Source organism: Carex rostrata, chromosome 8, assembly GCF_964058835.1.
Source record: "Carex rostrata chromosome 8, lpCarRost1.2, whole genome shotgun sequence".
NCBI lineage: Eukaryota > Viridiplantae > Streptophyta > Magnoliopsida > Poales > Cyperaceae > Carex > Carex rostrata.
In genome coordinates this window covers 3,234,023-3,250,447 of record NC_135925.1, presented here as the reverse complement: position 1 = coordinate 3,250,447, position 16,425 = coordinate 3,234,023, and the positions used below count along the sequence as shown (strand labels likewise).

Here is a 16,425-nt window from a genome sequence, read left to right as displayed (position 1 = left end):
AAAGAAAGACTGCGTGAGCTCCATTCGGTTTATACTTTTCTTTAGTTCCATCTCTTTAAAACAAAAAAAAGCAGATTGGAGTCTATATAAGAAGCTAGGAACAACAAAGAAAACTGGACACAAGTCCCGATGAAACATATGATTTGAATTTCGTTTTAAAGCGAATCAGATTCAAATTTTTATTAATAAATTTATTAGGATCCGATTTAATTTGGATTTTTTTTAAAATTTTAAAAAAATTTGGTTGGTTTTGGATAGTGTGGATATCCGATCCGTTTAGCCAATCATAATATTATCCATATTTGAATCCGGGTAATTTGTGCGAATTAATAAATTATTTGGATCTGTATTCGGAACTATCCGCTCCGTTTAAATTCGGATATGGATTCTAATTAGATTCGGAGCGGATATCTGTCGGATAATCCGGCTCCGTTTTCATCCCTAATTTTGAGGCTATTTAAATTATATTTTATACATGCTCTTCTGCCCTTTTTTTTCGAAAGAAAATTTTGAATATATTCATGTCGAAAATCATTTGATACTTATAAATTATAATAGTTGTGGAAACTAAAATATTAAAATTGTAAAAACATTATGATCTTTATATATATGTGCATGTATGAAACTTTAGTCAATCTCAAAGTTAATTACTTTTTCATCAAATGATTCAAATTTGAACAAGTTGTAGTTGTTTTTTGTCACACCAAAAAGGTATAGTACAAAGTTTCAGTACAACTAGATGTACCTTTTATTCCTAAATACACTTTTGGTTTAGATTACAAGTATACAATCCTATCGCGTAGTATATTATCAGGTATCGATCCACATAGAGTATGATTAAAAGCTAGGTTTTGTACTTTGTCAATTAATTTCAGAAAAAGTAAATAAAGTAAGGTACAATAAAGTAAATGGGGGGGTTTTGTTCTAACAATTCTAAATTTGGGTTCAATACCCGAAAAGAGAGTTTTAAACAATAAAAGTAAATAAAGGAAAGAAAGATTGGTTTGCTTTCAAGTAAAGGAGATCTAGGGGTATTCGGTCTACAATCCCTTGCTAATTCCATCTATTCGGTATTTGTTTAAGTTCATGTATGATTTGATGAGGTTTCTAATCTAATATATCATTAAGAGTTACTTTCGTGAATTAATGACGTGTCTAAGTAATTCAGACTTCACAATTAGGTCTTTCACCCTAACTACCTAGATCATAAGCTCTTGCTAGTCTCTCCTCTCCTCAAATATTGGTATTTCACAATTAAGTCCATCATACCAATACCCGATTCGATTTGAGATGTCCTAATTAGGGTTTGGCTTCACGGTTAGGTCCTTCACCAAGTTCTTAACCTTAATTTCTACAGTTTCGGCTTAGATTACAAATTGGTTAGATCCTAATCCAAACCTAGGGTATTTGCATTCATAATTTGGAACTATCCTATTGATCCTAGTCAATTTTGGTTCTTTCGAATCCAAAACGGGATAACTACAATTCAAGTACTAATTATGTAATTAACACAAATGATAAATCACAGAAATTAACATCAAATCCTATAAAAACAATCATAACAAAAACAAATAACCGAATAAAATAGAATTAAACAAGTTCATGCATTGACCTAAACCCCTAGAGAGAGATCTACTCCCTCATTGAGATATCCATTACAAAGATTGGCAAAGATAAGAAGAAATAAAATAAAGAAATGATTACACCCTTTATTGAATCAAGAACCTCAAACTTCCCGAAATCTTGCTTAGACCTTCTTCTCCTTCCTAGAAAAGCTTCAGGAACTCTAGAAATTACAGCAGATTTATCGCTATATTTGATGGAAATGGACATGCACTAAGGGAGAGAGAGATGAGAATGGATGATGCTTGAATGGGAAATCAACTCCTCCATTTATAGCCAAGGATTATGCCCAATTAAGAAGCTTAGTTGTGAGGTGAGAGGTGCTATATTTGGATTATTTTTCAGGTTGTCTTGTCCATATTTAGCTGTAAAACGCGTCCATGAAGCGTCAAAAATAGAAACCGTGTTGAAAATGTGTAAATATGACTTTCTGCGGCTCCAGTGCGGCTGCTCCGGGCCGCACTGGAGGTGAGTGCGGCTGCTCCGGGCCGCACTGGAGGTGAGTGCGTCCGCACTAGGCTCAGATTTTTTTTCTGTGAAGTGCTGAGATGCTGAAAATTCGTCTAAGTACTGAGTGCGTCCGCACTGGACCAAATTTCATTTTTTTTTTTTTTAGTTTCTCATGTTGTAGATCTTCTCGCTAGCTTTCCAAAAAGTGGTCATAAGCCTAAATCAAAGTTACGAGTCAAAAGTTATGGCCGTTTTAAGTTCAGGCTCCATTTTCGGCTGACTGCTACAGTGCGGCCCGGCCACCCGCACTGGGCTCAGTTTTTTCTGTGCGTCCAGATTTCGGCTGCATCGAAATCCGTGCGTCCGCACGGATTTTGATGAATAGCTTATTATACTTTTTTAAAATTAGTGCGCGTCCAAAAATTCATCTAAGTACTTAGTGCGGCCGTATCGTAAACCATGCATCCGCACTGAGCATTTTTCTTCGTTTTTCTTCATTTTCTGCAAATTAAAACCAAACAAACACAGTAAATTGATCCTATGTGTATTCTATTCACTTTATATTCAAAATACAAGATATTTGATATTATTTCGTGATAAAAATTAGATCGAATGTGTATATAATTTAGGTCTATCATTTTTCAATAAAAAATATTATTAAAAAGAATCAATAACACTAATTGCCAAAAATATGAAACTAATTAGCAGTATAAACGGTCCGATACAAATTAGATAGTAGTCAAATCGTATTCTTATCCGTTATAATTTTTTGGGGATACAAATACAGATAGTCTCGGAGATAGATACGGATACGGATATGAATATAATTCGGATAAATAATATAAATTACTAATGTACTAGACGATTGAATGTTGTGATCTAAGCTATTTGAAAAGCCACCACATACCGCATATACGGATTTTATTCGGATTTATATATATGGATTTTAAAATATAAATTCATATTAATTTGCATACAAAAAAAAGTATCTATGATTGACTGTACATGTTAAACTGGTGATGAAATGTTAAAATATTGATCCTCATCTCATATTAAATGAAATACTGAAATATTTATATATTGATCTCAATTTGGTCGAATATTCAAAACCGTATATTGGACCGAATACTCATTTTCTATTCGGATTCCAACTGAATATGAATATTCGGTCGAATAGACCAATTTTTAAAACACTGCATATAAGTGTTTATATGTCGTCGGATTTAACCACACGTGAACATCACTATGAATTATGTGTTTTGTCATTGATGATTCACGGTGTTGTTGCCTTATGTCTGAGACTATGGAATGCTTGCTTAAGGAATGTGCATTAATGATTGGTGTCCAACGCTCTCTGTAAAAAGGGACCATTTATACATCTTTTCTATATACACTACTTACGTTGGGTAATACGCATATGTCAACAGGACTAATATCCCTTATTCACATCCTTGTGTATGCATAGTAAGTTATGATATCCCTGGGCCCCTTGACAGAGATTGTATTATATGTGCACAACATGATTGACTAGCTGCAATAATGTATTATAATATAGTGCTCATGTATCAAGAAACATAATAGATGATACAACAGGAATGACAAACATCATGTCTCGCGTTCATCAATGGATAATCATGAGATATTAGAAACAACACAGGTAGTATTATGCATTGTCTATATTGGATCTACGATATTGTTCGGATACATATTGTCTGTATAATTGGATAGTCAAGGCGCGTTGCTAGACCCTAACCTTGATCAACTGGAAACTGGCTGTTCCAGATTGCCAACATATGCATTATCTATTTTGAGAATTATTTTTAATAACAATCATTGAATAACTTAATTTTTTTTTCAAAAATAGATACAACTTTTTATAAATTAAATGTATGAGAAGGATCACAATATTTTTATATTATCTAGAAATGACTTTTAAACTGGGATCAATAACTCAGAATCGAAGCATTTTTTTTTTTCAATAACTCATAAAGAAATATATTAATTTTTCTTATAGCCGCAAAAAATTCGGCATGAAAAATATTGATCCGGATTATTTGTAGCAGTCTTTCTAATAAATCAAATTATATTTCCATCTATTTTCAAATAAATATATTAAATATTTATAATATTTCAATACAAAAATAAATAAATTATAAATATTTATATTTAAATAAAACAAATCTGAAAAATGAAAAAAAAAATTGGAATCGCAAAATTTTTTTGCAGTTTTTCTTTGCCTTTTTTTTAAAACTGCTAGTTTTGGAAAAAAAGCAAAAAAACTTTGCGGTTTTAGACTGAATTACCACAATTTTGTTTTGCAATTTGGGTAGATTTCGAAATCCGGTGCAACTTTAGTTAATTTTTTTAATTTAATTATTTTTTTAGATATTTATAAAAAAATTCGGGAATATCCGTGAATATTTTTTCATTATCAAAAGACTACCGAACATGCTTCGGAATATAAATTTTATCTCATCAAAATTCTTACAAATTTTTACAAAAAAAAATCAGTCATCTGAACACGCTCTAAGCTATTAAGCTAAGAAGACTTCTTAGAGTTGTATTATGACCAAAATGCACTCTACTCCTTAAGCCTCTTTAACTGTCAATGTATTTTAATTAATATCTCATAATCATAGATTCATAGTATAATACAAATATGTGTCGTGTTTAACAGTAGTTTTTGGCGTTTTGCACACAATAACAAAGCTGTTTGAATTGATACTAGAACAGAAGTTGTCAGTCAGCCCTCAATTTCTTTTTAAAACATAATTTTCTTTGAAATTCCTATTACCGAACGGCCATTTGAATTGGTAAATAAATCTGCTGTTACGGAATAACAGGAACCTGTTGTTATTCAGATCCCAACCGTTCATTTTAGTTGAGAGTCGTGTATGAACAACTTTTTTTGTTGAGATTGCGAATGGAAAAGTTCTAACGGTTGGGATCGGAAAGCAGATTTATTTCCGTTTTGAAGGGGTTATGGTTATCCCGAATTTTTTATTAATAGAAAAAAAATAATTAAAATATCGAAATACGGGATAGAATCTTTGTTTTATCGAGAAATAAGTAGAACGGGTTGAAATAACCCGTCCAACGGGACGGGTCTAATTATCCCGTCCGGATTAATTATACTTAACGAGCGCTAACCAAATTTAGCGGAGAGGAAAGGAAAAAAAAAATCCGGACGGTATAAGCTAACCCATCCAGGGAAAAAAAAAATGGGACAGTACAACCTAAGCCGTCCGAGCTTCGGCGAAAAAAAAAAGATCGGACGGTATAACCTAACTCGTCCCACAATGTTATATCATCCCACAGCGTTAAATCACAGAGAGAACACTCAGACCAACCGTTACAATGCTCAGAGAGAGAAGCTAAGGCTCAGACAGAGACAGAAGCTCATCTGAAGATTCAGACAGAGACAGAAATAATTGTTGTCGATAGCAAAGTCAAATTTCAAACAGGTAACTTCTTAATTATATTTTATGCTGTGGCATTTGGTAACTATTGTATAATAATTTAATTAATATTAGTTTTTATTATTGTAATAATAGTATGTGATTTATTCATTATTGTGTAGGTTAATTTATAAAATTAATTAATTATGTTGATGCTGAGGATTTATTGAGTGTGACTGATGAATACGGTTGGTATGATGTGAAAGGTGAAATTTATCGCCAACTTGGATATTCTGAGAATGAGTATAACCTAAAAGCACATGCAAAGGTTAATATTGGTACAACAGCCCGACGTAATTATGAGAAAATTGAAATCGTGTGCGATCAGAGTTGGAGAGGTATTTATATCCAAAGTATGCGTGCCCAAACCCAATATACTTTTCTCGATTTACACATTGAGTTGGTTCCAATCATCGGTGAAATACAACCGCAGTTATTCATTGATAGTATGGTACCGGAAACACATCCAGAACCTCAACAGACCCAATATAGTGATAACTGTTGTTCGTACAATAATCTTTTACGTCTATTTGACTAATTTGCAAAAACATACAATTATTGAATTTTACGATTTCTTCTATTTTGAGAATATGTAGGTCCAAGAAGAGTAAGAACTGCTGTATAATATGCTTGGATTGAAGAAATCACGAAGACTTTTATCAAGAATACTAATTGTAAAATCAAAAGCTTGGTAAAGTATGTATGAGGTTGATTAAATTGAGATAAAACGTTATGAACGTTTTCAAAATGTTGGTAACGTTTTATAATGATCAGAAGCTTCAAAAGAATCAAGTTATAACGTTATACAACCGTTGTGACGTTTTACAAACGTTATAACGGTTCACAAACGTTGTAACGTTTAACAGATACAGAACAACTGAAGAACTGCTGTTCAGTACAAACTATAAACGTTTTAACGTTTATAAATCGTTATAACGTTTTTTGAAACGTTGTAACGGTTATAAAACGTTATGTAACGTTTTACTAAGCTGTCAGAGAATTAAAACCCTAAATCGCATTTGAATAAAACGTTGGTAACGTTTTATGTCAAATAGCTCATTTTTGAGCTGCCACTATAAATAGACTGAAGGGATCACTTTAAAAACAACTCAACCGACCCTAATTAATTCAAAAGTGATTTTGTGAGAGCTTAGCCTACTCCATTGTTGTGAGAGCTTAAAACTTCAAAATCCCTCAAGCAACCTCAAACCTACTTCACTAATCTTGTTATAGATTAGGTTAGAGTGATTTATTGAGTGTTTCTCTTGTGTTCCTAGACAATCGAAACCTTGTTCTCATCTCTTTGAGTTGGCCGTTTGACTTCCCGCTTGGTGTGTAAGGGCTCAACGGTTCACAAGTTGTAATCCTTTCGTATTGGGTAATAGGAAGGCGCACCTCACAAGGTTGCGAAGCCCCGGAGACGTAGGCCTTTGTTTTGCCGAACTCCGTTATCACCCCGCGTGTCAAATTTCTCTAAACTCATCTCTTTACTTTCAATTGCAATTTAATTTCAGTTTTTGAGGAATTAGAGGTGCCCCTAAGTTCAACAATAACTATGCGGGTCCCAGTTTCTTCGAACCCTATCAGACACAACAAACACCGAGGCAAGACCCTCGACAGACCCAATATAGTGCTAACTATGCGGGTCCCAGTTTCTTCGAACCCTATCCAACACAACAAACACCTAGGCAAGACCTTTATCTGGATCCTTATCCCAATGTGAACGAGTTGTCACCGTATGTTCAGACATAATACAATAATCAAAATAGCCCATGGATTGATCCACCGGAGGCAGCTGATCCTAATACTGATTTTGATGATGTGCCACAAAGTGATGACGAAGAAGACGCTGACTCATGTGAGGATGACGCCGACTGGGATAATGAAGCTGATTCAGAAGAGGATGTTCGGGATGATACCTCGACACAATCACACCAAACACCATGCGTTCAGGCTGAATGTTTGATAAGCCAAAATTGTATCTATTGAAACCTAGGGTTTGTTATGTAAATTAAGCCAAGTTTTGATTAGATTAGGTTTAATTAGGTTAGAAATGTCCAAAAGTTCAAGTTACTGCCCTAGTTATGTTTGTTCTACAGGTAATCAAGTGTTTGGAGCTTAACGAAGCAAAACGGGTGAGTTAGCACGAAGATTGGAGCTTCTGCCACCATGTATTGCGGCCCGGAATGGATCCTTTGCGGCCCGCAACCAAGCAAGCCAGAACCAAGCAAGTCAGAGCATTTCAGCACATCCATTGCGGCCCGTAATGGGTATGATTGCGGTCCGCAATGACCTCCAGAATTCTTTTGCGCAGTCTGATTAACTGTCTCCATGCATTGCTGCCCGTAATGAATGTATTGCGGCCCGCAATTAGGTCGGTTCAGGGCCCGAATTTGCTATTTTTGGTTGGTTATTTCTAGGTTTTGGAGGGGTTATAAAAGGGGGACCTGTAGAACAGATTGAGGACAGTTTTTAGGCAGAATTTCTAGTTTTGAACAAGGAGAAGCAAGGAAAAGCAAGAAGAGAGAAGAAGGAAGAAGATATCATTGATCAATCGGTTTTATTATTTTCTTTCCTTTGGAACTCTTTTATTCTTTTGATTTCATTTGTGCTTTAGCCATGGCTGGCTAAGGGCTTTTCTAGGGTTGATTAGGGTTGTACTTGAAACTTTTATTATGATTTAGTTGGTTTTATTTTATATATTCTTGTTCTTTGTTATGATCTATTCTTTATTTTAATTGATTGTGAAGACTTAATCGAAATCACATGAAACCCTAGGATTTGGTATTTGCAATTGAGAAATTGAATATTAGGTCCAGATCATAAGGAATAGGGTATTTGATAGGCTAAGTACCGAGAGGTGACGCTTGTCTTATACGGGCTTCACCTAATAGTTTAGAAAATTGTGCCAAGTACCGAGAGGTGAAAGATAGTTTTCTAGATCAATTGAGACAGTAAGAACTTAATGACTTTAGATTAGAGTAGCCAAGTACCGAGAGGTGACGTTTATTCTAATTGAAAGATGGTATTAATATAGAGATATCACTTTGTACCTACAACACCCAACTGTGCCTTCATAAATATAATAACAAAATTTACAAACCAATTAGTCGTAAAACTAGTGGATAGGAACCCTAAGAAACCCTAATTTCTCATTCTTGTTAAAAACCTAATTTTGCTTTAAAGAATTTAGTTTAATCACAATCAAACCAACCCTTTAAACAAACAAAAACCTTATTATTTTCTTTTTACTAAATTAAATTGTTAGGTTAGGTTTAATATTCTAACTTGTTCCTGTGGAGACGATCCCTAAGTACTACTCGACAAGGTTGTACACTTGCAACCGAATTGAGCGTAAATTAGGATTTATTACTTGTATTGTAATAATTCACATCAATGTTTTCCCACATCTGACCGCGGTGTAAGTCACCCCGTGGCAAGCTTCAATGACACCTCAGCATTTCAACCCGCAGATGTCAACTTCTTTAGTAAGCCGAAACATGTCCATGATACACTCGCTGTAGGTAATGAGTTCTCTTCAAAAGAGGCTCTACGATTGAAAATAAATGATTATCACATCAGAAATAATATTGAAGTAAAAATTACGGGGAGCAATAGAACTAGCATGGTAGTCAATTGCAAGGACACCAGGTGTACGTGGCGTTTGCATGCTAAGTCTGGATTATTTTCATCTAAGTGGAAAATTAGAACAATTTCAGGACCACATACATGCCATGCCGATGCTTCTCATATTGATCATGCACAATTAACTACAGAAATGGTCGCCGATGTTATACGAGAAGATATTAGGAAAAATGTTGCCTTAACCATTAAAAGTGTTAAAGGGCTAGTCTTGTAGAGATAAGCTAGAACAGCCCCACCCCAGTTGTACTGTTATGGGGAATCAAGATCTTGTAGAAATTGTAAATACATTGCCAGAACTGAATGTCCCGACGAATAAGCAAAAAACATAGACCCGAACAAATTGAGTACATACGCCCTTGTGTACTGGCATACCTGCTCCTCTATAGGCTCACCCGTTTTCGTGTTTGGCATTGCAGCAAATCGAATACGCAACTCCTTCAAACTTATAGCATACCCAGAAGTCGTTCGAACCTCTTCTGTGTCGTTTGGCCCCGATCTATTTTTCTTTTTAAGCACCGCACTTGCGGTCCCATTTCCAAGAAGTTGATCCACTAAGATAAACCAAGTACAGTCTGAAGGACCTGTCACCGGTAACCTCATGATCAGCAGCGCCCAGAGACAAGAAACATCCTGCAGCGTAATTGTCATCTCTCCCACGGGAAGATGAAAACTGTGGGTCTCTGGTCTCCATCGCTCCACGAGACCAGCGAGGAGTGCTGGGTCAATTTTTATATGATCCATTCGAGAATCCTGATACAAACCGAGTCTAAGCAAGAATGGTTTACAAAGGTCATGGTACGCAATCCCAGTCCAGAGATCTCGAGGGTCCACTCCTACATTTATGTAATCCTGTCAATATTATACAATTTGATTAAAATAAAATATTGTAATTCAAATAGTTATATCATTTTATAAAAAAAAAAATTATATGATTCATGGAGTAACTTACATTATCATGGATTCGTGAGACCTTATGTTGGTCATGCGACATCCATAATAAATTGCTAAAATTATTTGCTGACCATGCCGATTCAAAACCAAAATCATCATGTGCAAATGCAGCATGTGAAGGGCCACCTGGATCACGATTGCTTGACATTCTGCATGCATAATATTTTAAAAAATTTAATAACAATCTAAATTTACTAACCACTCACATTATTAAATAAATTACTAAATTAAGAAATTACCTATGAACTCTAAAACTCACAAGAATAAATAAATTAAAAAATAAATAAAATACGAGATGAATAAATTATCTAATTTATCACTTATTGCAAAATACACTTACCAAACTAATAAAATGAAATCTAATTAATTCAATTCATTTTCATAATAGATTAAGAAAATAAGTACATACATTACCTAAATTACTTGCATTACCAAAAATCCAAAAAGAATAAACTATCTACTTTATTTTGTTTGAAGAACTTTAGGCTAAAATATTGTCAAAATAATACTATGAATTATTCATATCTAATAAATTGCAACTGATAATTGAGATTAGATAGTTAATCTCAACAATAATTAAAATAATGCTATCAATACTCTCAATTTTATTCTATGGACAAATTTAAATAAATTAACTAAACAAAACTAATTATACCACATCAAATGAGTCTAAAAATAAATTAATTTTTCTAAATCCTAAACCCTAATTTATCAATTCTTTTAAAATACAATTAACAAATTAATGAAATTCAATATAATCAATAGTTTGATAACAAATTCAATTAGAAATTATTATCAATTAACTTATTTCTACACTAATTAATTTTAATTTCATATATAAAAAAAAACCTGGATTGAGAGATGGGAGGGACGGGTCTGACAGGAGAGGAGTCGAACGGAGGAGAGAATTGCGGAATTTAAGGATCTGAACGGGTTGCTTCGTTCAATCCTGGCTGTTTTGCCGTGTGAAGATCGTGAGAAGAAGGAGAGAGCGAAAGAGAAGGGAAGAGCGAAAGGGACAGGGAGAAGAGAAGGGGTGGGGGACGGTATAAGCTAACCCGTCCGGGTTTTTTTTTTTTTAAGTACCCCGGACGGGTTTGAGTACAATGTCCAGCTTTTTTTTTTTTAATTACCACGGACGGGTCTTATTACACCGTCCCGTGTTTTTTTTGTTTTTTCTACCGCTAAGTTTATTAAGGTTGGTAGTTAGGGGATGTAATCTGGACGGGATAATTAGACCCGTCCAACGGAACGGGTTATTTCAACCAGTTCTACTTATTTCCTGATAAAACGCAGAATCTATCCCGTATTTCGATATTTTAATTTTTTTTTCTATTAATAAAAAATTCGGTATGGTTATCTTTGATATTTATGCAAGACAGCGGTCGTCCGTGAACCATAGCACCAGTGACGCACTGAGCTCGGTGCCTCCGACGGATCACTTATCCATGGCTTTGTTTTCCCCACCTTCGGCTCCATTTCCCTCGCGTGTTTCTTGTTCCTATAAAGCTCTCGCTAAGCTTGCGCTCAACCATCCCTCTCCCTTCCTCTCTTGTGTGGCCCCTTCTCTCTCTCCTCGACCAATTTCAATCACTACGCAACTCCTGGTCTCCTCTCCAACCCCTACGTGTCGCAACCGAGAGGTACTGGTTTTCAAACCTCGCACGCATTGAACTTCTCATTACTTGATTCTATTAGTTGCTCAATTTAGGGCTATTGAGGATAAATTAAGTCTCAGTTGAAGCATAATTTTATAATTGAAAAATTTGGGTTTGAGGCTGTTCTGCCCAATTGAGAGTTAACTGGGGTTACTTTGGTCAAAATTGTTGGCATTGGCATTCTATTAGCAAAGACCAATACTGGTAAATCCAGAAGGAAGCCATCTGCAAATAAATTAAAACTAAATTCTGGATTGCAATAAATCACTGGTACCCATATATGCTCACTGATAGAATTGTTTACGTAACAACAACTTACTCAAATTGAGTAATGGTAATCAAGGATAGGGGACCATATCAATTATCAAGTCTCATATTTTTTAATTAAAGCGATGAACTTATAACTCTAATTAATTCTTTTTAGAGGCAATGGTTTTTTGCTGAGTAGCTAAATTTTACCAATACCAGGCCTTTGTGGTTCATGCTGCTTGGACACGGCGATCAAAAGGTGACAAGACAAAGAAACCCAACCGAAAATCCTGGAAGCAACGAGCAGATATGTACATGCGCCCGTTCATGCTCAATGTGTTCTTCTCCAAACGCTTTGTCCATGCAAAAGTCGTGCATCGTGGCACGAGCAAAGTCATATCAGTGGCGAGCACGAATTCCAAGGATCTTAGAAATACTCTGCCTTCTCTGATTGATGAGGATGCATGTAGAACAGTTGGCCAATTGATTGCAGAGAGGTCAAAGGATGCTGATGTTTTTGCTATAACATTCGAGCCAAAGAAGAATGAGAGGGTTGAAGGGCGTTTATGGACTTTGCTCAATACAATAAAGGAAAATGGCATTATTTTTGTCTAGACTCGGTTGATTTTGTAATGTTTTTGTAGATTTTGTCGTAATTTTGACTGATTATGAGACATGCTTTTTTCATAAAATTCATATTTCTTAGTTTATAGTTTTACAATCTGGACCACAGCAACAATTTGCGAGATTTACTGCTCTTATATAATAAGGTAGTCTACATTCTCAATTTGCACAATATAAATACAATTCTCTAATAAATATTCCTAATTTTGTTCACTTTTGACATCAGGTTAAATATGGCATTCTTCCAGATTGTGTAGTGCTTTCCTTCTTCAAATAAAAGCTGAATTGTGCCGTCTGATGTACTCAGTGTAATAACAGTGCAGCTATTCTCTTTTCTAGGTGAGTTCCCTTTTGTGACTTCCTCAATTGTGTCCAAAATTAAATCTGCAATGGTTAAAAGAATGCAATTTTAAAAAAGTGCTGTGCCTTGGAGTTTTTTTTTTTAAATACCAGCAGGGGCTGCTGGATACAGTATAGAAATAAAATTACATCAAAAGGACATCAAGAGACAACAAGGAATGATAGAATCCATCTAGTTCTGCAATATTCGGAGTTATTTTTCTTTGATTGCTTAAATTTTATTTATTAACTAATTATCGAGGGGTTGTTCCTCGTCTCAGTAGACTCTCATAGTTCCTTGATTATCCGAGAGATACAAAATTCAAATTTACTTATAAGTTTTGGTCTGGCACTTACATTCCTTGTAAGCTTTGAATGCACCATAAAGGCATCTCTTTCCCAACTTGAGTATAATCTTGTCACCATTCACATATATATAAACCCATCTTGGCTGAATCCTACCTACATGCATAAACCCAAATATTGGAATGTATATATGTTAACAAAATTATTCGTAGGTTCATGTAATAAAAATCCACAAAGCGTATATAAAATACCTAAAGGCATGCGAACAGGGAGGAGGGCACCTCTTTCCAAGATTTTGCTCCCCTCTAATGCAAAGTTGTTGGCTAGTCCCCTCAGCTTTAGTGTTGATACACCTCTTAAGCCTAGATTTTAATTCAAATAATTCAATCCCCATTTAACTAGAAATACAAAAAAAAGAAAAAACAGAGAGAGAGAGATAGAGATCAGAAAATTATCACCCCTAGCTGTAGTTTTACTTACAGGTAGCTGCATTTGCTGTAAGTGTAACCAAGTGAGCCGGATCCCGTGTTTCTGCACCCATATCCATAGCCAATGCCACTTGCTTTTTGCTTGCTCCCATTGACTCTGCTGCCTCAGCACAAACAGCAGCAACTAGTGCCGTAGCTGACGAAACTACCATGCCCATTTTTCCACCCATCTCTTCTCCAAGACGCGCAATGCACAAGTCTCCTTGCTTCAGGGGTTCCATGTGAGAGTTTGACACAACTCCAGCAATGGCTGCTGCAAGTTTGGCCACAGACAAGGCCGCGTTGACCTGAGCGGATTGCATCCGCATTGTCTCCTTTTTATTCCTTCTGTGTCCGCATGCTAGGTTGCTTAGAACTTCTACACTTGAAAACCCTTTCTGAAAAGCAAATTGTTAGTAATGGAAAAAAGAAAAGAAAAAAAATAAAGAGAAACTCATATTGATCAGTAAATTACAATGTTTTAAATGCGGTTTTCATGCGGTATGCGGAAGGCTACCGCATATGTGGATTTTAAAATTGGAATTTATATATATATATAAATAAGTATGTGGTAATATGCGGTACCATACAAACAAGTATGCGGTAATATGTAGTAATATGCAGCCAAATATGCAGTAATAATAAGTGACTGAATATGCGGTAGTAATATGCGGAGCCGCATATTGGACTGCATAGATATTTTCTATGCAGTTTGAAACTGAATGTGCGGCCACAGAGACTGCATTTTAATACACTGGTAAATTGTGAAAGTTCCATTTGCTTACCCAACTAGAGTGCAACTTCTTGTGCTTGTGAGAAACTGAATTGTGAACCTTCCCACTGGGAACCATCTGTTGATTGCAAGAAAATTTAGTACAAAAGTAGCAGTTAATTGATTGAACTGAAATACATAATTTCAGTACCAGCAAGGACTATTATACCAGATCATAGTAGAACATGGTTAAATTTCTGTTAGCACTGCTGAGGGATGGACAAGGCAGTAATAAGTTGCATTAAGACTTGATTGCACCTTTTGATGCTAATTGAGTCAAATTTGTGATTTATCGTTAAGTTTAATTGCAAATGACTTTCTTAAATGGGGAATAAGTGATTGTCAAGGTTTTGTCATTTGGGTCAATCAATAACTGCATGGTACCATGCAAAGTTCATTGGGCTTTAGTGTTGAAACAATTGTACTTGCTAAAATTGCATAAAATGAAATGAAAGACAAAAATATATACCCATAATTGCTCCATTTTTTGCTTATTATCACCGCACATCTGAAGCTTGTAATCTTGTTCCTCATGTTCGACATTTGTATCTTGTTTCTGGGGTTCAAAGCTCGTTAAGCTCTACAAAGACAAAACCTTGTTTTATTCTGGTATACTTCTAAATGTGATTTTAAGTCCAGCTCAATCTCGAGCTGCTTGTACTGACAGTTTACATCATACATTTTTCTATTTTTTTATTTTGTGTGTGTGTGTGTGTGTGTGGGGGGGGGGGGGGGGGGGGGGGTCGGTTGGGTTGATAAACAAGATAACTACTCGAAATTTTATCATAATAAAAAAATTAAGGGGAATAAGAGGCGAAAAGAAGAATAAGAAAGCTAATTATTTTTAAAAAAGAAGCAAAAAATTTCCTTTAAGAAAACATCTGCATTTTAATGCTGAACCCCATTCAGCCCAAATTAACAGATAAATATATTGACAGAGCTAGCTTGGCTTCACACAACGCACAACCAATAGTGACAAAATGAAAAAGTATATGGTTGGTGCTTTGAACAAACCAAAACCAGCTCTGTCATATATTTATCCCTAATTAATCACAAGTGCCAAACATAATATCTGAGAAGTTCAAGCGTGTACATGACAATTTTTTTTGTTGTTGCATGGTTCAGGCACAAATATTAAAGCATACACAATAATATTAATTAAACTAATATATGATCTTATATATCTAGAGAAGCAATGCTTACGTTGGCAGCGAGCAGTTGATCAACGTAGGTTAAGGAAGAAGGACTCCAAGTTCTAGAGAGATATTGCATTGCTTCTAGAGGGCTTCTAGGTGTCTCCAGAGGAGGAAAGCATTTCGCAAGTTGCAAATTGTTCTTCTCTTTCGCAGAGTCAATTCCATTCATTCTCTGATTGCTCTAAAAAAATGTAATAAAATAGAACAATTTATTGAATGGTTTACTTTAAGCAAAGTTTCTACTTTAAAGAAAAGTACTTTGTGCAAATTTTATTTTCCAATTTAAAGCGCATGCATGGATTAGTGAGTTTTGAAAGGTACCATTGATCTCCTTGTAGAATTTGATGGTAGCAGAGAATGTTTATATCTATCTAGCTAATGACTTGGTTTTATTGCACCTGAGTTTATAAAGCATTTTCATGAAATGAAGATGGTTAGTTTATCAATTATATCATATAGCTACATCAATGTATCCATTGGTGAGATTGTCTTTTAGTTTTAGGCAAATCATACTACCAAGGGGCATGTTTGTATTGCCAACAAAGTATAGTGGATATCCCTTAATTTTCTCAAAAGAAATATACCCATCATCATGCTTTATTTGTTTCTTTGTTTCTTTGAATTCCTTTTTGAGCAAAGTATCATATATCCTCATATAGTTGCATGAAAAGTGAAACATGTACGGAC

At 35.1% G+C, this 16,425-nt stretch overlaps 2 protein-coding genes and 1 long non-coding RNA gene across 3 annotated transcripts; 1 reads left to right on the top strand and 2 right to left on the bottom strand.

The window, feature by feature from the left end:
• Window positions 1-11,495: 11,495 nt before the first annotated feature.
• Window positions 11,496-12,758, top strand: LOC144558397 (Ribosomal L18p/L5e family protein). Its single transcript, XM_078307244.1, has 2 exons — window positions 11,496-11,770; window positions 12,254-12,758. The coding sequence occupies exons 1-2, from the start codon at window positions 11,576-11,578 to the stop codon at window positions 12,647-12,649; spliced, it is 591 nt and encodes a 196-aa protein (XP_078163370.1). The 5' UTR covers window positions 11,496-11,575; the 3' UTR covers window positions 12,650-12,758.
• LOC144558396 (uncharacterized) lies at window positions 12,485-14,868 on the bottom strand. The gene is made up of 5 exons (XM_078307243.1): window positions 14,556-14,868; window positions 13,784-14,168; window positions 13,555-13,665; window positions 13,355-13,459; window positions 12,485-13,042 (listed from the first exon to the last, which is right to left on the bottom strand). The coding sequence occupies exons 1-5, from the start codon at window positions 14,619-14,621 to the stop codon at window positions 12,846-12,848; spliced, it is 864 nt and encodes a 287-aa protein (XP_078163369.1). The 5' UTR covers window positions 14,622-14,868; the 3' UTR covers window positions 12,485-12,845.
• Window positions 14,869-14,992: 124 nt separating this feature from the next.
• Window positions 14,993-16,171, bottom strand: LOC144558398 (uncharacterized). Its single transcript, XR_013512891.1, has 3 exons — window positions 16,060-16,171; window positions 15,746-15,919; window positions 14,993-15,122 (listed from the first exon to the last, which is right to left on the bottom strand). It is a non-coding gene; the product is annotated as an uncharacterized LOC144558398 (long non-coding RNA).
• Between the last annotated feature and the right edge of the window lie 254 nt (window positions 16,172-16,425).

Excerpts from the sequence above, each read along its gene's own strand:
- LOC144558397 (XM_078307244.1), top strand. The coding sequence starts at position 11,576 with ATGGCTTTGTTTTCCCCACCTTCGGCTCCATTTCCCTCGCGTGTTTCT. Across the intron at positions 11,771-12,253 it reads CTACGTGTCGCAACCGAGAG|GCCTTTGTGGTTCATGCTGC; the intron begins GTACTGGTTTTC and ends TACCAATACCAG.
- LOC144558396 (XM_078307243.1), bottom strand. The coding sequence starts at position 14,621 with ATGGTTCCCAGTGGGAAGGTTCACAATTCAGTTTCTCACAAGCACAAG. Across the intron at positions 14,169-14,555 it reads AGAAGTTGCACTCTAGTTGG|AAAGGGTTTTCAAGTGTAGA; the intron begins GTAAGCAAATGG and ends TTTGCTTTTCAG. Across the intron at positions 13,666-13,783 it reads TACAGCAAATGCAGCTACCT|GCTTAAGAGGTGTATCAACA; the intron begins GTAAGTAAAACT and ends ATTAAAATCTAG.